The sequence below is a fragment of the Nematocida displodere genome (genome assembly GCF_001642395.1).
Source record: "Nematocida displodere strain JUm2807 chromosome Unknown 7, whole genome shotgun sequence".
Classification (NCBI taxonomy): Eukaryota; Fungi; Microsporidia; genus Nematocida; species Nematocida displodere.
This window is the reverse complement of record NW_027138153.1, coordinates 3,811-21,478: the sequence shown is the minus strand read 5'-3', so window position 1 is coordinate 21,478 and position 17,668 is coordinate 3,811. Positions and strand designations below refer to the sequence as shown.

Sequence of the window (17,668 nt, the reverse complement as noted above, 5' to 3'; positions counted from 1 at the left end):
TTATAGATAGTCTATACGATTGACTTCTACCAGACGCTATGGCTGCCCTTTGATTGGAGGGCAGTGTTCAGGCTAGTGTGTGTAGTAGCAGAGCAAAGGTGTCCTTCGCGGGTGGTTCTCTTCTTGCAACTCAGGACATGTGACTAGTACGCTTCCTCTTGGTTGCCATCAAGGACCAGTTGATTGGTAGGTTTAAGAGTGTTTTCGTCGTGTCTCTCTTTTTCAGAGACTGTCTCTTCCTCAGAAGCTATTCTTCGCCTTTTTTTAGGCGAGGAGGTGCCTGGGTGGTGTTCCCACTGCTCCTCTGTGCTTGAAGATTGTTCAGGGTGGTGTTCTTCCTGGGTTTTTTTCGGGTGGTGTTCTTCCGGGGTTTGTTCCTCAGACACTCTTTTTGGTGAACGTGGGGTGTTTTTCTTGACTGATTTGACCCTTTTAACCGTTTTTTCCAAATTCTCGTCCTCCTGACCATTCTGAACCTCTGAAACTCTTCTCTTTGGGCTGTGTTCTGGGACAGGGGCGGGTGCTTGTTCTGGGACAGGGACCGGGACCGGGGCAGTTCTTGATCTGGGAAGAATGGAAAGGTTTGGGTTTGGTGCTTGGGTAAGGTTGGGTCTTAGGGTGGGTATGGGTTGGTGGTTGTGGGTGTACTTGGGCATAAAAAGCGGTCTGGATGAAGCTAGGTCCTTACTATGGACCTCTAGTTCCTCCTGCCGTTTTCGTGCTATTTCCTCAGCCAGTTTCCGAGCCTCCGCAAGTTTCCGAACCTGTTCCTCTGTCTCCGCAAGTTTCCGGGCCTGTTCCTCTGTCTCCGCCTGTTTCCGGGCCTGTTCCTCTGCCTGTTCCTGTGCTTCTTTCTGGGCCTGTTTCAGGGCTCTGGCGTGTTCTTCTTCTCTGTACTTTCTCTCGATAATCAGGTTTTGTTTGACTTTGTCAAGCCTGTCCACTTCCTTTGGCTGCAGCGTTCCCTGCTCTGTTTTTTCTTGGAGGTATCGCTTTTCAGCTTCCAGGGTGGTTAGGTTCCTGAACCCGATGGAGGAGCCTGTGGGGGTGTAGAACTGGTCGTAGAGGCGTCCTTCCCTTAAGTTGCGGTAGTAGGCTAGCTCGAGGGTAATGTATTCTTTTTCTGAGACGGTGAGCTTTTTGAACGCTTCAAAGTTTTTGGTTCTGAGAATGTGCATCATTTTCAGGTATCCTCCATTCGTGTAAATGTCTGTGTACCCTCTGTCTGAGTTTTCAAATGCTGCTGCCACCAGCCGATGCTCCAACTTAATAATCTCGTGGAGCACGCCTTTCCCTGCAAAGTAGCTTATCTTTCGATTGATCCAGTTCCAAAAGTCAGGTGAGGTGTAAAGCATCTGTGGCGGTTTTGGGTCGTACTTCTCAAACTCAACCTCAAGGTTTCTCAGGTGCTCGCCCGCGCTGGGGTCCTTTGCGTCCTCCTCTGCCAGAACTGAGCTTAGTGCGTGGGCGTAGTTGACCACCGCGTCTTTCATTGGCGTGCCTCTGGAAAAGCTCTCAAAGCCTTCAGGTTCTGTTTTGGGCCTGTACCCGTGAACTCTGGCTTCGTACTTCTTCAGGTCTTCCTGGAACTTCTTCCAGTCCTCGTAAGGGTACTCCCTGGTGAAGTACATGTTATCAAGTACTGGGAGGGGGAAAAGACAGTCGTTGTCACTAACCTCGGTGTTGTTGGAGACGTCAACGGCGGCCACTGCCGCTGAGTGCTGTCCTCCAGCTGCAACACTAATTACTGCCGCGTTATCAACGGGAAGGTGAACTTTGGTGGGGGTGCACTCTTTTTCAGCCTCAAAGCCAAGCTGTCCCTCTTCGCCAAAGCCCCAGGCGTAAAGGTCGCCTTTGGATATGGCCAGGCCGTGGGTGGCTGTAATGGAAAAGTCTGAGACTTTGTCTGCAAACTGGCAGGCGGTGAACCCTTCCTTGGCCTCGTAGTCTCCACAGCCTAACTGCCCAAAAGTGTTCCTCCCCACGCCCCAAAGCTTGCCCTCCTTATCAAGCACGTGTGATGAGTGTTCTCCGCCCATTGCCTTTTTGTAGCTTTGCGGGCCTTTTCCTTCCTCAACAGTCGTCCACTTCCACAGCCCTCGCTCCCCCACGTTGGGAGCCTGGCCGTAGTTGTTGAGTCCTGCCGTGGCTATCATAAGTTTCGGGGTTTTTTCCGGGTTTTCCGGGTTTTCGGGATGTTTGGGGTTGGAGGCGAAGGCCAGGAAGAGGTCATCCAGGTGTTTTTCAAACTGCTCTGCCTCCTTTTGCGCCTTCTGCTGGTGCTTTTCTTTGAACTCGCGGAGGCGCAGCTTTTCAGCTAGTTTCGCCTGCCTCTCGGCCTCAATTGCTTCTTCTCGCTTCATAACCTTGGCATGCCTGATTTGGTCGGCTCTTTCAAACTCTTCGCGGGCAGCTTGTGCCGCGTGCTCAGCTTCGTCCCTCTTGGTTCTGGCGACTTCTCGGAGTCTCTGCTCTTCTCTGTCCTGGCGCATGTGCTCCTCCTGTTCTTCGCGGTCCAGGCGCTCCCTGATCTTCTGTTCTTCAACAAGGCCCGGGTCAATGCGTCTTCTTTTGACTGTGCTGGGTCGGGGCGGGTTCATGCGTCGCATGCGCTCATCTCGGTCGTCTTCTGACTCGTAGACAAACTCTTTGACGCCTGTGAGCAGGCCCTTGCCCATCTTGCATCGGGAGGTAATCATACGAGCTTCGTCCTCGTGCACAATTACCTCGGTGGGCGGTGCGTCGTACCCTGGCCGCTCGTACTTGTAGGTCTTAAGCTTAAGAGCGGGCAGCTCCCCGTTGTCTGGGATGCACAGAAGGATCTGGTCGTAGGTTCGTTCAAACGATTGGACGTAGTACCTGTTTCCCTCGGTGTCGTAAAAGTCAACTTCAATGTATGGCCTCTTTGTGTTCATAACCCCTTTTCGGGTTTTGTTAACGATCGTGTCAAGCTTAAAGGCCATTGAGTGGTACGCCCCGGCGCCCGCTCCAATAACTGGCTTAAGGGTAATTCTTGGTGTAAGACTAACAAGGGGATTTCTTGAGGCTTTAAACCCAAGCTTTCCGTTGGAGCAGTCTCCCCACGCCCAAAGTGTTCCATCATAGTTAATAGCTAAAATGTGGTTACATCCGGCAAAGAGGTTAGTTGGTCGGATGCCTTTCATCAGAACGGGCTTTCGGTGTATCCGCACAAAGTCGTTGTTTTTGTTTGAGTGCCCAAGGACTCCGCCTGGACCGCGGAAGAGCCCCCAAGTCCACAAATGCCCGTCTTCGTCAACTGCTGCTGAAATAGAGTCGCCTGCTTCGGCCATAAATACTCTTTTGCCTCCAAAATCAACGGGTGCGGGCACATCTTCTGGTCCTTCTCTTCCCAGCACTCCTTCGTCGTTGCATCCCCATGTGTAGATGACTCCCATGTCAGATATGGCTATGGTGTGCATGCCACCTGCCACAACGTATGTAATTTTCTTGTCATCAAAGTAAGCAAGCTTCTTTGGGGTGCTTCTTGAATAGTCTTCTCCTCCATCTCCTAACTGTCCTGCATCACCTGAGCCCCAGGTAAATACTTTGGTGATTATTCTCTTGAAGAAAGTTAGCATTTTCTTTTTTTTTTAAAAATTCTCTTCTATTTATACTTTGGTCGGGGAAAGGTCCCGCCCGAATTCCTTGGACCGTTTGGGACAGAATGACGTCATTATGACGTCATAAAAGACCGTTTATGGTAAGGAAGGTTTTTGCCACTTTGTTTTCGTAAATTAAGCAGGAGGAAGCCTCGGGAAGGCTGGGAGCACACTCGAAAACTTTGGCAAAAAAAGATAATCAGGTGCCGTGAAAATTTGCACAAAGTGTGCTTTTGCAAAACAAAACCAGCCCCCCTCCTTTAACGGGAACGTAAGACCGTCTCCTAGTGTCTTGCCTGGCTTTCGTTGGTTTTTTGGTCTTCCTCCGTGCGCTTCGGGATACTTATGACTCATCTTGAAATACACCCATACGCAAAATTAAAGATCTTTTATTAACGAAAAACAAACACCTGGAAGGTTTTGGGTGCTGCCTGTGAGGCACTGCAAAGGCAAAAATAAAGACAAACCTGAAGGGCCTGGCACGGGGCAGCGCAGTGCAGCCGCAAGGCCTAGAAGTCAAACTCAAACTCTTTCTCTTGCCTGGGGGGTGGAACAGCCTTGGGAGTGGACGTCGCTTTGGGCTGCTCGGGGGGAGGAGTCTCCTGCTCTCTAAGGATGGAGTGCTGGATGATTGCTTCGGTTGGAAAGGCGGGGAAGGTGTCCTCCAGGGGCACCCCCTCTGTCCAGAGAAGAGGACACTTGCTGTACTTGGCAAGTTTGCTGGCGTATGCAAGGACCTGGTCCAGCGACCCACTCAGAAGGTTCTCTTTGTCTTTGATAATGGCCTCTGCCTCTTTTAAAGATACTTCTTTGTTTTCCACTTCGTCAAAGACGCTTTTGGAAATGGCAAAGAGTCGATGGGAGAGCTCTTTGTTTTCGCCCTCAAAGCCGTCAACAGACACTCGGTAGACTAGGTCTGCTTTCTGGCTGAGCCGGGTGATTCTTTCTATCAGTTTCTGCCGCTTGGCAAGGTTCTGGCGTCTTTCAGTTTCTTTTTCTTCTGTTCGGGGCGTAGACCCCTCCATCTGTGCCGCTTTGTCTGTGTTGGTTTTTAGCTCCTCCAAAGCAGACAACAGCTCTTCAGTGCATTGCCTAAAGAGAGCATCCATTCTAAATAATTTTATTCGAGGGACTCTATTTAAGACTGAACTCTAATTGGGACCTGCAGCCCGAAGCAAGCTCTAAATGATTAGCGGGGAAGATTTAAAGGAAGGAGGAAGAAAGAAAGTCTTTCATTTATTTTTCAGTTTTTTTACTCCCCATGGCTAAAGCAATATCATTGAACAAGACCGGAAAAGTCAGAGGAACGACCCCAAAAGTAGCCAAGGAGAACAAGAAAAGACCAAAGAAGGGAAGAGCTGCCAAGAGAGTGCTCTACGAAAAAAGAGTTAAGGAGGGATACTTTGAGGGTACTATGAAGATGAACTCACAGGAGGTCAAATAGACAACCGCCCTATTGAGTTAGTTCGGGCTAGTAATAAATGTTAGGACCTGTGTGGAGTGTGGTGGTCTGCGAGGGTGGCCGGGTACCAATTAGTGCGTGAAGGATATTTTAGTACTTTTTGAGAGAAGATGAAAAAGTCTTAATGGCAGCAAGACTCTCGCAAGGCGCTGCAAGTAAGGGGAAGCAGCTGAAAAAGAAAAGGCCTGGTAGTGCCGTGCCTGAAACGAGCCCTAAAGTACGGGTTTACTCAGATGGAGTCTTTGATCTTTTTCATTTTGGGCACATGAGGATGCTTGAACAGGTGCGAAAAAGGTTCCCAAAGGCTGTCATCGTCGTAGGCATCTGCTCCGATGAGGCAACACATACTCATAAAGGAAAAACAGTCATGAAGATGGCTGAGCGTGCAGAAAGCCTTCGACACTGCAAATGGATTGACGAAATCATTGAAGATGCGCCCTGGGTGATCACTGAAGAGTTCTTACAGAAGTATAAAATAGACTACGTCGCCCACGATGAAGACAAGTACCCTAGTAACAACCATGAAGACGTCTACCACTACGTCAAAGAAAAAGGCATCTTTGTTCCAACCCAAAGAACTGAAGGCATCAGCACCAGTGACCTAATCACAAGAGTCCTCTACTCTTACGACACCTTCCTTAAAAGAAACCTTGACCGAGGGGTCTCTGGAAAAGAGCTAAACATTTCCTCATTTACTGAAAAGCGCATCCTTCTGGGCGGGGAGGTGGAAAAGAACCTTTCAAAGATTCGCAGTAAGTTCAAAGACTTTTCTGAGGTGTGGGAAAGAGTCTCTGGTGACCTGGCGCGCGGCTTTGCCGGTCTTTTTGACAGCCGCATGACAGACCCCTCCTACCCTGGCAGCCCTGCTTCTACGCCAACTAAAAGCCCAGCCCGTAAAAAAGCTAGCCGTGGTCTTCCGGGTAGCCGTGGTGGGTAGTGGTGGGCCTTTGCTCCCAATCTGTCTGGTTCTGGGGTAATGAAAAGGTACCTTGGAATAAATACTCTGTTGATTTGGTGTTCATGATGAAAGCGACCCTGATGGTTTGCCTGTTGGCTCTTTTAGCCCGTGTTAGCTGTAGCCTGCCCCTGGTCTACACATTTGACCAATCTAGATCTGGGCCAGACACAAAAAACAGCCTCGCTTCGTCCCTGAAATCAGACATAATCAGGAGCTTTGGCGCCACATCCATCTCTAAAGCACACACCCCGGGAGTAAGACACATGAAAGTGTCTGATGGGTACTACGACTTCCCCGAGGACACCTACAAGGCCTCTTACGGTTCTCTGAACGTCCAGTTTGAAATAGGCGTTAGAAAGAGAAGCGGCCAAACGCATAGATGGGTGGTATGGGTGGAAAGCAGCAAATCCAACTGCTCTGGAAAGATAATAATCAAGATCTCGGATAGGTATATTTCCATCCAAGCCAACGGAGCCCTAAGCCATAACGATTTTTACAGCCTGATTTCCTCGCTGGAACAACTGGTCCATAAGGCAGCAATGGCCTTTCACTGCACTATGGACCAGAGCCAGATCAAAAGAGTCAGGGAGCGCATCGGCTCTTCCTGATAATTAAAGACGCATCTCTGTTTTTATCAATGACCTAAAAATATGTGGCGGGCTTTGGCTTTGCTTGCTTTGGTGCTCTGATCTCTGAAGATCTTTGCTGATTCCTGGAAAGAGATGGACATGGGCTTGTTTGGGGTTGTTTTGGAGATTAAGTCTCAATATCGTGTGAGTTCTCGTGGATGGCTATAACGGTGTCTCCGCGGATAAATACATTTCCCAGGTCTCGGGTAAACACCTGAACCGCCTCCCGGCGCTTTTTTCCCCTGCTCCCGCACGGCTCCTGGACTCGGGTCTCAGTAGCTGCTCTTAAAAGAAGGTTGAAGTGTTTATCGGCGGCGCATAGGACGCCCTCTATCCTCCTCCCGTTTCGGTTGATGACAACGACTCGGGACTGTGTTTTGGCCTGCTGGCTGAGATGGCTTAATGGGCTTCCCTCCATTTTTTGCTCAATAATTTTGTGACTCTAAATTTCCTTTTTGGGAGAGTATTTTTGAGATTTGGCGTGTACCGATTTGGTAAGCCCAAAGAATCAAATATATAAAGAAAAGCGCAAGAAGCACCATGGTAAAACTTAGCAACATACGCCTCTTTGTCTCTCTGCTCATTGCTGTCATTATTATTCTGATAGTCAACTTTATGAGCACGCCTTACTCTCTTAATGATAGGCTGTACATCACGCTGCACTCCCTCGTTGTGGTGGCATCAATCCTTTTCTTCTACTGCACCCGGAAAAAGATCCTGACCCTTCTGGTCCTGATTGGCATGGAATTCGCGGTCTTTTACGGAGGCAAGAAGTCTGTCTTCTGCGACATAGGCAAGTCCCACCGATACGACACAACCGATGCCCCCATTTACATGATTATCTCCTGGGTTTTTGGAACCAACCCAATCACCTCCAAGAAGCCGGCCTCTGTAGCTGCGCCGCAGTACCGGGGCACAACCCTGCCCGGACAGAAGGCCAATCGCCTACTCTCTCCCGATGAGATCTTCAATGAAATGCGCGTCAAGTACAAAGACGTCCCGATTTTTGGCTTGCCTTTCCAAGACTTTTCTTTGACAAACCTTCACATCGTCTGGCTGCTCAATCAGTCAAGTGATCTCTACCACGAAATCACCCAGTCTTCCCTCAACTTTGCCTGTACAATAACCAACCTAATGGCCAGAACCACCAATATCAACCATTTGGCCGACACGCCCCCCTCGGCCGAGAGGTACAACAAGCTGTTTGAAAACGCAACGAAGGCCCTCACAGACGCTCTCGAGGTGCTAACGGCCCAGCAAGATCCTAAAATGCTGAAAACAATCCGCATTATGTTTGGTGCGCTCCAGGAGTTTTACAGATGCCCCATTGCCCACCTTTTCTCAACCAATCCCAAAAAGGAAATTACTGACCAGACCCAGCAAAAATCAACGTTCAGGACCCACAAAAACCACATCCAGAAACTAGCCTACCTCCAAAAAGAAGCCGCTTCGGCCGAGGCCGCGGTTCAGGCAGTCCTGGACGAAATCCTCAGACTCCGCATAATCTTTGCAAGAGAACGCGACCGTCAGATGGTCGACCAGCTAAGTGGCGTTATCCAAACCCTGAAACAGGTGGTTGCGAAAGAGCAAGCCATCCTCGCTATAAAGGACTTTGTAATGAAATGCTACGAAGTGAGGTACACCCGCAAAATCCTTCTTCAAATGCTAGAAAGTCCTGTCACTTTCTTCTTCACCACCCAGCGCCAAGCTCTTTACACCCTCTGCCATGAAATCTGCGAACACCTCCCACTCTTCAAAATCATCGACCAGCGCCCAAATAGGCACCACCCCCCCCCCCCCAAAAGAAGCCTGAACCCCCAGTCGTGGAAACTGGCTTTAGCATATTGGCACCTTTTTACTACCTTTCCTCCATTATCGACGAAGCCAATGAACAGTTCAACAACGCGGTCTACTGGTTGTTCCACGATGAACCCGACCCCGCACTACTGTGCACTGGATGTACCAACTGTCTCCGCCAAGACTATATTTTTAGTCCCAGAGAAATTCACATCTCACAAACAACCTATCACTATATAATTAAAGTACGGGATAGGTCTGCAGCATTTAAGCAATATTTGGCAGACTTTTGCGACCAGATGTGTATTGCCCCAAACAACCAGGAGCTTGAATTTCTTGGGACCAACGACTACACTGGAGACTTCAATGCGATGGAGTACCACAAGGCCGTGTCCAGAGCTGATGGCTCTTCCCCAGCAGATGAGTTTGCTTCATACAGAAACATCCCGGGCCTGGACCTTGTCTTGGTTAAGACACTCAAAGGGGCACACCCAAACACCCAGAACCTCGACCCAAAGCATGACTTATATCTCAGCCAAGCAGCTATCAACTACATCGCACCACACACTTACGACCAGTTCTTCCGGAGTAATGGATTGGCCACCCCCACATAATGTACCACAGCCCCTGTGCCACGGTCCCTGTACCACCCACACTAATACACAGCATACCACTGCACTGCACCGCACCGCGTGGTGTCAATTGCCCAAAGCAGTAAATATTCTTGTATTTGGATGTTTTATGAGCTATTGGCTAGTCCAAAGCCCAAAGCCTCGGCCAATGATCTATAGGAGTATGGGTTTATTTTGATATCACTGATGTGTTCGGTTTTTTATCCTGATTGCTTCTGCCAAGGCATCTTTCAGGTCTTTTTCAAGAAGAACTTCTATCTCTGTCTTGTTGTCAATTGTAGGGACTAAGATGTCTCTTGGCACCCCTTCAATCTGAGCTCGTAGAACACCAAGCCCATGTTTGGGCCTGGGAAGTGTTTCTAGGGGCTGGGAACCTTCTAGAACGGAAAGAAGCGTTTGTGGAGAGACCTTGGCTACTCTGCTCGGGTGTAGGCTCTGGCTCAGATGCGGGAGCCCTTCATAGCTTACCCTCCACCTTTCTTTGGAGCTATCTTCTGCATTGCCTTTCCCAACCAGCGAAAAGAGCCTAACCCCCCCAAAAACAACTTTCAGAGCCTCCGGAGCTTTAAGAAGGACTTCTTCGGCCTTGGGAGCTAGCCCATAGACAGTGTTGGCTGCAGCGGTTTTGGTGACAAGTGCAAAATGCGCCTTTCCCCACTGCTCTTCAATTGCTGCAGCTTTATCGCTATCTAAGCGGTAGAAACACGATTCGTGGATGTTCTTTGTTCCACGCATGAACGATCCTTCGGTTTCAGCCAGAGGCTGCTCCTGGACCTTTTCCTGGGCCGCGCCTTTCATCTTTCTTAGCTTGGCAATGAAGAACCCGCCTGTGTTCTGGTCCTGCGGAGCCACCCGTCTTGTATGCTGGATGCTTTCTAGCGGCATTGGTGGTTTAATCTTCCGCCCTGGGTCTATCCGAGCTAGCGTTTTCAGCACATGCTCAGAGCCTAGCCCTTCCCTCATGGTAAGGCCCGGAATGGTAAATGGAACCACCTCAAGGTCCGCTCTTCCCTCGAGCACCGACATAACAACTAGCTCGTTTTCAACCGGGTTTAGCGAACACGTTGAGTAGACAAGTGTGCCCCCGGGCGCAAGCATGTCTGCTCCACGCTTGAGGATCCTGCACTGCACGCTAAAAAGGTTCAGACCCTCTTGAACGCTCCAGTTTGTCAGAATGTGGCTGTTTTTCCGGAGGGTTCCGTCCCCTGAGCATGGAACGTCGCAAAGGACCCTGTCTGGCGTAATCCCACACCGGGGATACATTGTAGCATCGTTGCAGGTGACAACGAGCCCGGGGTGCCCAAACCTTTTTGTTTGTTTGATAAGCTGTGCTGTGCGCCGATTGTTGACGTCGTTGCAGATAAGCACCCCGTCTTTTCCAAGTACTTCAAGCACCTGTGACGATTTGGAGCCTGGCGAGGCACACATGTCCAGGACAACGGAGTTTTCGGTAAGATCAAGGGCTGTAACTGGTATCATGGAAACGCCCTCTTGCCTGGTGATGGATGAGGTGCTGGAGTGCAGCTTGAGGAACGTGTGTGTTTTTTGGAGCTCTTCGGGGCTGTGGCCGCGGGCGTTTTCTTTGATGCCGCGCGCGCTTATTTCTTTTTTTGAGAGGGACACCTCGTAGATAGAGTCCCCCCAGAGCGCCTGCCTGACGAGGGTGTACGTTTCCAGCTCTTTCTTCAGAATCGAGCTCCAGAGACTAGGCGTTACTCTAAAAGTGCATAAAAGTGGCTGTTTCAATGTGTCAATCAATGAGGCATAGTCTGTGAATATCTGTGAGTAGTACTCTCTGAACCTTTCCTCTCCCGCAATTGTTTTCTCGTGTGCTCGGGTGCTCGTGTCTCTTTCCATCTCAAAAATATTTATTTAGACGTTCAGTTTTCGTTTTTCGTTTTTCGAGTTTTCAGGTTTTCCAATCAATCAAATAAGCTTCCACCCCTATAAAACTCAGCAAAAAAAACTAGCATGCATCTGGGCTCCGGGCCTCGAAGGCTCGGGCCTCACTGGTTTGGGCGGTGGCTAGGCCCCATTCTTAAAGGCGGAAACCTTGGGGGCTGAAGGGTCCGTGGGCCGGCTCTTTCTCTTTACAAAGTACTTGGGCGCTGAAATGAAGGCTGTCTTGGCCGTTGTCTCCCCGAAAACCTCCACCCCTCCACCGGTGCGCCGAAGCACTAAATGATTAGCCAGTGGGGAGGACGTGCCCTTTATGGCTGAAGAAGCAAAGAAGATGGTGCTACCTTCCATCGTCATGGGAAGCTCCTCGGGCAAAAGAAACTCTCCCCGGAACTCCAGAAGCTCCAGGCTCTTTAGAGAGTCTTTCTCCACTGTGAACTTCATTTTCAGTAAAAAAGTAGATGCATAAGTGGGTGAGTGATACAGTGGCAAACAAGATCCTACAACTGCTTGCAGAAAACGCAGAAGATGCAGTGTTCCTGGAAAACATAGAGAAGAAAGAAGACACCAAATCAACCCTTCTTATCAACTCTTTCTACTTCGAGTCTCTTAAGGCTCGAGGAATGGCCAGCATAGACACGTGGACAGAGCACGCAGACATACGCAAGATCGAGAGAATTATCTTTCCCATCTTCCAAGACAGTCACTGGTCACTTGTCGTGATCTACCCCAAGCTTAAAACCTGCACAGTGCTCGACTCTTTGCGCCCTTGCCACGAAGCAGCCTCTGCAGTGCTCCTCCAGCACAGCCTGATAGAGCGGGTTAGCTACAACTGCCACTGTACACAACAAAGCAACACAAACGATTGCGGCATATTCATGCTATACTTTGCCGGGTGTATCGCCCGGAAAAAAACGGCCAAGATCTACCTCCCCGTCCCCGCTGAAAGGTTCAGGGAGGCCATATATAAGCACGCAGAGCCCAGGAGGGAGTAATTTTTTAGCAATGAACAGCTTCATGAAGTGGATGCGTGGAAACACCGAGGAAAACGACCTGCGCGCATTCTTTGAAGAAACAACAAAAGATTGCTTTAATGAATGCATCAGAACAGTAGCCCATCCTCTCACCCCCAAAGAGAAGCACTGTATCACAGCATGCACCGAAAAAAGAGTCAGGCAGATACAGGCCATTGAGAACAGCCTTGAGAAGACTATCCGGGAAATAAAAGAAGCGCGTGTGTGAGGCTGGGTCTGGGCTGGTCTGGGTTTAGGGCTGGTCCTGGGACGGCCCAAGCACATACGTCCCTGAAAATGGATCGGTGGAAATAGACAACGCACCTCTGCACTCAAGACAGTGGAACCAAAAAGTAAATACATCCACACCATCCTTTGCTGTTTTGGTCTTGAGAACGTTTAACTTCTTGCCCTTTGGAAGCGTGCAGGCACAAACACGGCACTGCACTGAAAAAGGAAGCGCAAACCGTACTTTTGGGGACATGAAAAAACAAAAAATGCAGCACCTTGTGTTCCCACGCGGTCTCCCTTCGCAGTACTATCAAGGCTGTCACGGGCTTAACTTCGGAGATCGAAACGGGATCCGGTGCTTACCCGAGCATATGGCCGCACATCTGGTTTGGGGGCTGGTGGTGGTGTGGTTTCGGGGGTTCGGGGTGTGCTGAGGCTGTGAGGGGGTGTGGTTCGGGGGTGGTGTGAGGTGTGGTGCCCTCAGAGCTATTTATTTTCGGCCTGGAATGGTGGCGTGCAGGGAGGGCTCTGAGGGTCCTCCGTATAGCCGCATTCGCTTCATTTCTTCTGGATTGGTGCAGTGTTTGAGGTAACCGTTCCAAACAAGGTTTTTGAGGCCTGCTCGCTCTGAAATCTTTCTTTTCACTCGCGAGGCAAACTCTGAGGGCGTTTCTCCCCTTTCTATTGACGTTGGCGCCATCCACCAAACAGTTACCTCCGTCCGCCACCGGGTGGCTAGATACATGAAGTGCTTGGAGAACGACTGTTTGCGGGTGTTCCAGAAGGGGTCTGCTATGTCTTTGTTGTACTTAATAGCGGCCGGACATACGGGAATGTTTAAATCAAAGGCTCCTTTTTGAAACATAACGGTGTACTCGTTGTTAACACAGGTGCCTTCTGGAAAGACAAGCAGAGACCCTTTGTTGGCAGCTTCTTTGATTTTTTCTTTGGCCTGCTGCCTGTTTGACTTAACCCGTCTCTCAAACTCCACGGAACCACTCACTAGCTTGAGAAGTAGCGGCATAATCCCTGGCTGGTGCTGGGCAATAACGGCGTGCGAGAACTTGTGCCCGCTCACCACTAAATAGTCCATGTAGGTGGTGTGGTTGGTTACAAAAACGTGTGGTGTTGTAATGTGGGGTTTTGTGCCTATATAGCGCACGTGCATGCCTGTGCACATCAGCAGAACTCTGCAGCCCAGGCTTGTTGCTTTGTTGCAGAGTCTCTCAGAGCGAAAGACCCGAAGAATCCCTGTTACACAAAGACAAATGATAAGCATCAAAATAACACAGATTACCCGGAATGGAAAAAGAATACCATATCTGAAAGCAACACCCAGGCCGTATCTAACGCTTACTTCGGGGTGTACTTTGGCCGGGCTTTTCTGCTGGAAGCACTGGGAGAATTCATCCTGGGCAAGTGCCTTCACTGCAAGAGAGATGCAGTAGAAAATATCATTTAGAACAGGAAGCGTTGCTTTGTCCTTGTGGGAACTTGCTAGCTTAGCTGACCTCTTCTGTTTAGAATGCATAAACTAAAAATATTTGGGTCTTTGAGAGGCCATAAATATTGCTATTTTTTGCCTCTTATGTTTTCATTAGCTACAACCAAGGCCGGCCTCCTCTTTGAAACCTTGGCAGACATTGTTGGGATCTTTCTCTCGCTCTGGATTGTTTACACCGTAAGAGAGCTCATTCTTGACATTTTGACTCCTGCTGTTAAAGACAGCGACATTTGCACCACACTACCAGATACATATCAAGTTCGCGATCCACGTAAGAAGTCCTGTTGTGTGAGCCTTATCTAGAGGCTGTTTCTGGGATTTCGGGATTTTGGGGTTTCGGGATATTAAAAGTGGGCATCTAAAATCAGGCTGTGGCCTGGGAAAGTATATACAATCCACACCAACCCGAGCATGTGTGTGTGGCCTCTGTTTATTCATCCCCTAGGGCCATTCTCTTTTTGCGCATGTCTCGATTTGATCCGGTATACCCGTAGCCAAATGAAAAAATGTCTAGAATTAGAAGACTGATATAGACAACTTCAATAACCACCCTGTTGCATGCATCTAATAGCATGTAAGTCCCATTGAAGTTGGTTCCATCAGAAATTCCCGGGCCAGTGTCTTCTATATAGAATGGGTCAATAAGCTGCAGCAGGCGGAAGGTTAGCACCAGGGCATTTAGAGTGATGTTGGTACACCGCAACAAGTAACTCTCAATGCGATACTCAGCTATGTAGCTTAATACTCCAATAAATTGGAATACCGTGACCGGAAGATAAAACAACCCATCTATCTCCAGAAGATACTTTGAAAACCATAGGCAGATAAAAAGTTGTGCTGCTACCTTAAACATGGCATCTAAGGCTGTTCTAATGGTGTACACACTGTTCCTGTTAATGTTGGCGCCGTATGTCTTGTAGTAAAACCACCCAAACTCTTTTCTGCACAACAGCCCAAAAATCGTTGTGCAGAAAAGAAACAAAACAAATGAACCACTTACTGCCAATAGCAAGGTTCCGAACACATTTTGGACCTCCTCAGCGCTTCTCCAAGCAAGAACAAGTTTAGTAGTCCCATTAAAGAAGGACACTAAAATAATTTGGAGGATGTTTCTGTTCATGAATCCTTGCATTAAGAGCAGGTTAACAGTCGTGGTCAAACTGACCTGTGCTAAAATAGTTACAATTATGGTCCTATCTTGATATTCTTTGGCTATTACGGTATTGATGTGGCATAGTATAATTAGTAGAAGAGTGTCAAGGTAGCATATGATAGTGATTACAGCAATCATAATCAAAATGGTTCGAGACATAAACTTCCCAGTCAGGTATGCATGCACGCCGTGTTCTCCAACCATTACTACTACTGTTTGGAAAAACATTTCAAGGTTAGCTTATATATGGACAAATTAGAATGTGTTCGGGTTGATGAGAGGTGGTGTGGGGTATGGCAGGATACTGGGTCCAGGAGCTATGCAGTCGCGAATAAGTCAATTGGGTGCCAGATTTGGGTGCAAGCTTTATTTTTCGGTGCATATATACAACTGTTAGGCCCCATTCAGACCAACCAGATATTTTTAAAGTTGGCATCTTATTTTATGTGTTCGGGCTTGTGGTACCCGAACTAACCCGAACAGACGAAAACTTGTGTTCGGGCTTGGGGCGAGGCTGGCGTGGGGTTGGAAGCTACTCTGCGTTTACAAGCATTCTCCTTGTGCGCGCGTCTCGATTTGGTCCGGTATACCCGTACCCAAACGAGAAGACGTCTAGCGTTAGAAGACTGATATAGATGGTTTGGATGCCCACTCTATTAGATGCATCTAGTACGGCATAGACGTTGTTAAAGGTAGTGCCATCTGGAATGGATGGTCCAGTATCTACTACAAATAAAGGATTAGCAAGCTGCAAAATGTGAAAGGTTAGCACCAGTGCATTTAGAATGATGTTGATAAAGCGCAGCAAATAACTCTCAATGCGATACTCTGCTATGTATATCAGTATTCCTATAGCCTCAATTACGGTGACCGGAATGTATAAAATCAGGGTTAGTTCAATAAGAATCTTTGAAACCCATGTACACACAAACAGTTGCACAACCACCTTAAACATGGCATCTAAGGCCGTTCTAATGGTGTACACACTGTTCCTGTTAATGTTGGCGCCGTATGTCTTGTAGTAAAACCACCCAAACTCTTTTCTGCACAACAGCCCAACAATCGTTGTGCAGAAAAGAAACAAAACAAATGAGCTACTTACTGCCAATAGCAAGGTTCCAGCCACACCTCTGACCTCTGCAGCACTTCTCCAGGCAACTACTGTGTTAGCAATCCCATTAAAGAAAGACACTAAAATAATTTGGAGGATGTTTCTGTTCATGAATCCTTGCATTAAGAGCAGGTTAACAGTCGTGGTCAAACTGGCCTGTGTCAAAATAGTTACAACTGCAACCATATCTTCTAGTTGTGGCTTTGTTCGGGTGTCAATATGGTATATTATAGTTATTAGAAGAATATTGATGTAGCAGATGGTACTGATTACAGCAATCATAATCAAAATGTTTTGAGACATGAACTTCCCAGTCAGGTATCCATGCACGCCCCTCCCTTCAACCATTAGCCACTTTGGTTCCGACAAACATAGTATGGTTAGGTTATATATGGGCAAATTATCATAGGCCAGAATTTTGGGGTATAGGGTCTGGATTCTTGTTGGATTTGCGGATAGGCTAAATGCTCTTCAACCACAGCCATCCAGTTGGATAAGAGGCTGCCTGTTGTGGCTTTAGAATGGTGCAAGTGGGGTTCGGGTAGTATTTGGGTTTATTTGTATAAGGATGGTGATGTATAAGAATAATTTTATTGTTTTCTCAAATATTTATAAGTGAACTCTTAATTCTAATTATCCGAGTACCTAGTTATTCTAGCCAAGCTGTTCGGGTTAGTTCGGGCTTTGCGGGTTGACATTTTTATATATTTTTATATTGGAGCATACATACATCCTCCAGCCAGCAATGGCGATCTCTATGTTTTCGAGAGGGCATAAACCCGAAAACCTAAAAGCTTCTACAAACAGCGCCTATAACCTAACCCGAACAATCCCTGTACTTTACAATACCCACCCATAATGTTGAAGGCAACAACACACCCAAATACAATCCCCAAAAACAAAGATCTGCTTTTATTTAACTAGATGCATGTTGCGGTGAATTTAAGATTTTGTAGTTGTATTGAGGTTTGTACCAACAAAACCCAAACTATATACAACACCAACAAGAATCCAGACCCTATACCCCAAAATTCTGGCCTATGATAATTTGCCCATATATAACCTAACCATACTATGTTTGTCGGAATCAAATTGCCTAATGGTTGAAGGGAGGGGCGTGCATGGATACCTGACTGGAAAGTTCTTGTCTCGAACCATTTTGATTATGATTGCTGTAATCAGTACCATCTGCTACATCAATATTCTTCTAATAACTATAATATACCATATTGACACCCGAACACGCTCAGCTATAGAGGATGCTGTCGTGGTTGTAACTATTTTGACACAGGCCAGTCTGACCACGACTGTTAACCTGCTCCTAATGCAAGGATTCATGAACAGAAACATCCTCCAAATTATTTTAGTGTCTTTCTTTAATGGGACTACTAAATTCGTTATTGCTTGGAGAAGCGCTGAGGAGGTCAGAGATTTGTTTGGGATTTTGCTATTGGTAGTAGATTGGCTATTCGTTTTGTTTCTTTTTTGCATAACGATTTTTGGGTTGTTTTGTCGAAAAGAGTTTGGATGGTTCTACTACAAGACATACGGCGCCAATATCAAAAGGAACAGTGTGTACACCATTAGAACGGCCTTAGATGCCATGTTTAAGGTGCTTTTGCAAATTTTTACCTGTTTGTGGGTTTCAAAGATTCTTAT

General features: G+C 47.8%; 16 protein-coding genes across 16 annotated transcripts; 8 read left to right on the top strand and 8 right to left on the bottom strand.

Moving 5' to 3' along the window:
- Positions 1-143: 143 nt before the first annotated feature.
- Positions 144-3,599, bottom strand: NEDG_01693 (uncharacterized protein; the record flags this gene model as incomplete). Its single annotated transcript, XM_067689111.1, has 1 exon — positions 144-3,599. The coding sequence occupies one exon, from the start codon at positions 3,597-3,599 to the stop codon at positions 144-146; it is 3,456 nt and encodes a 1,151-aa protein (XP_067544585.1).
- A 530-nt stretch (positions 3,600-4,129) lies between these two features.
- NEDG_01692 (uncharacterized protein) lies at positions 4,130-4,729 on the bottom strand (the record flags this gene model as incomplete). The annotated part of the gene is made up of 1 exon (XM_067689110.1): positions 4,130-4,729. The coding sequence occupies one exon, from the start codon at positions 4,727-4,729 to the stop codon at positions 4,130-4,132; it is 600 nt and encodes a 199-aa protein (XP_067544584.1).
- Positions 4,730-4,881: 152 nt separating this feature from the next.
- On the top strand, positions 4,882-5,064 carry NEDG_01691 (small subunit ribosomal protein S3e; the record flags this gene model as incomplete). The annotated part of the gene is made up of 1 exon (XM_067689109.1): positions 4,882-5,064. The coding sequence occupies one exon, from the start codon at positions 4,882-4,884 to the stop codon at positions 5,062-5,064; it is 183 nt and encodes a 60-aa protein (XP_067544583.1).
- Positions 5,065-5,347: 283 nt separating this feature from the next.
- Positions 5,348-6,019, top strand: NEDG_01690 (choline-phosphate cytidylyltransferase; the record flags this gene model as incomplete). The annotated part of the gene is made up of 1 exon (XM_067689108.1): positions 5,348-6,019. The coding sequence occupies one exon, from the start codon at positions 5,348-5,350 to the stop codon at positions 6,017-6,019; it is 672 nt and encodes a 223-aa protein (XP_067544582.1).
- An 83-nt stretch (positions 6,020-6,102) lies between these two features.
- NEDG_01689 (uncharacterized protein) lies at positions 6,103-6,648 on the top strand (the record flags this gene model as incomplete). Its single annotated transcript, XM_067689107.1, has 1 exon — positions 6,103-6,648. The coding sequence occupies one exon, from the start codon at positions 6,103-6,105 to the stop codon at positions 6,646-6,648; it is 546 nt and encodes a 181-aa protein (XP_067544581.1).
- A 148-nt stretch (positions 6,649-6,796) lies between these two features.
- NEDG_01688 (small nuclear ribonucleoprotein D2) lies at positions 6,797-7,087 on the bottom strand (the record flags this gene model as incomplete). Its single annotated transcript, XM_067689106.1, has 1 exon — positions 6,797-7,087. The coding sequence occupies one exon, from the start codon at positions 7,085-7,087 to the stop codon at positions 6,797-6,799; it is 291 nt and encodes a 96-aa protein (XP_067544580.1).
- Positions 7,088-7,209: 122 nt separating this feature from the next.
- Positions 7,210-8,706, top strand: NEDG_01687 (uncharacterized protein; the record flags this gene model as incomplete). The annotated part of the gene is made up of 1 exon (XM_067689105.1): positions 7,210-8,706. The coding sequence occupies one exon, from the start codon at positions 7,210-7,212 to the stop codon at positions 8,704-8,706; it is 1,497 nt and encodes a 498-aa protein (XP_067544579.1).
- A 59-nt stretch (positions 8,707-8,765) lies between these two features.
- Positions 8,766-9,080, top strand: NEDG_01686 (uncharacterized protein; the record flags this gene model as incomplete). Its single annotated transcript, XM_067689104.1, has 1 exon — positions 8,766-9,080. One exon carries the CDS (start codon positions 8,766-8,768, stop codon positions 9,078-9,080), a length of 315 nt encoding a protein of 104 aa, XP_067544578.1.
- A 198-nt stretch (positions 9,081-9,278) lies between these two features.
- NEDG_01685 (tRNA (cytosine34-C5)-methyltransferase) lies at positions 9,279-10,955 on the bottom strand (the record flags this gene model as incomplete). Its single annotated transcript, XM_067689103.1, has 1 exon — positions 9,279-10,955. One exon carries the CDS (start codon positions 10,953-10,955, stop codon positions 9,279-9,281), a length of 1,677 nt encoding a protein of 558 aa, XP_067544577.1.
- A 168-nt stretch (positions 10,956-11,123) lies between these two features.
- Positions 11,124-11,441, bottom strand: NEDG_01684 (uncharacterized protein; the record flags this gene model as incomplete). The annotated part of the gene is made up of 1 exon (XM_067689102.1): positions 11,124-11,441. The coding sequence occupies one exon, from the start codon at positions 11,439-11,441 to the stop codon at positions 11,124-11,126; it is 318 nt and encodes a 105-aa protein (XP_067544576.1).
- Positions 11,442-11,458: 17 nt separating this feature from the next.
- NEDG_01683 (sentrin-specific protease 1) lies at positions 11,459-11,992 on the top strand (the record flags this gene model as incomplete). Its single annotated transcript, XM_067689101.1, has 1 exon — positions 11,459-11,992. The coding sequence occupies one exon, from the start codon at positions 11,459-11,461 to the stop codon at positions 11,990-11,992; it is 534 nt and encodes a 177-aa protein (XP_067544575.1).
- Positions 11,993-12,002: 10 nt separating this feature from the next.
- NEDG_01682 (uncharacterized protein) lies at positions 12,003-12,239 on the top strand (the record flags this gene model as incomplete). Its single annotated transcript, XM_067689100.1, has 1 exon — positions 12,003-12,239. The coding sequence occupies one exon, from the start codon at positions 12,003-12,005 to the stop codon at positions 12,237-12,239; it is 237 nt and encodes a 78-aa protein (XP_067544574.1).
- Positions 12,240-12,731: 492 nt separating this feature from the next.
- On the bottom strand, positions 12,732-13,772 carry NEDG_01681 (glycerol-3-phosphate O-acyltransferase 3/4; the record flags this gene model as incomplete). Its single annotated transcript, XM_067689099.1, has 1 exon — positions 12,732-13,772. The coding sequence occupies one exon, from the start codon at positions 13,770-13,772 to the stop codon at positions 12,732-12,734; it is 1,041 nt and encodes a 346-aa protein (XP_067544573.1).
- A 57-nt stretch (positions 13,773-13,829) lies between these two features.
- On the top strand, positions 13,830-14,048 carry NEDG_01680 (uncharacterized protein; the record flags this gene model as incomplete). Its single annotated transcript, XM_067689098.1, has 1 exon — positions 13,830-14,048. One exon carries the CDS (start codon positions 13,830-13,832, stop codon positions 14,046-14,048), a length of 219 nt encoding a protein of 72 aa, XP_067544572.1.
- A 127-nt stretch (positions 14,049-14,175) lies between these two features.
- NEDG_01679 (uncharacterized protein) lies at positions 14,176-15,102 on the bottom strand (the record flags this gene model as incomplete). The annotated part of the gene is made up of 1 exon (XM_067689097.1): positions 14,176-15,102. The coding sequence occupies one exon, from the start codon at positions 15,100-15,102 to the stop codon at positions 14,176-14,178; it is 927 nt and encodes a 308-aa protein (XP_067544571.1).
- A 328-nt stretch (positions 15,103-15,430) lies between these two features.
- Positions 15,431-16,291, bottom strand: NEDG_01678 (uncharacterized protein; the record flags this gene model as incomplete). The annotated part of the gene is made up of 1 exon (XM_067689096.1): positions 15,431-16,291. The coding sequence occupies one exon, from the start codon at positions 16,289-16,291 to the stop codon at positions 15,431-15,433; it is 861 nt and encodes a 286-aa protein (XP_067544570.1).
- Positions 16,292-17,668: the final 1,377 nt, after the last annotated feature.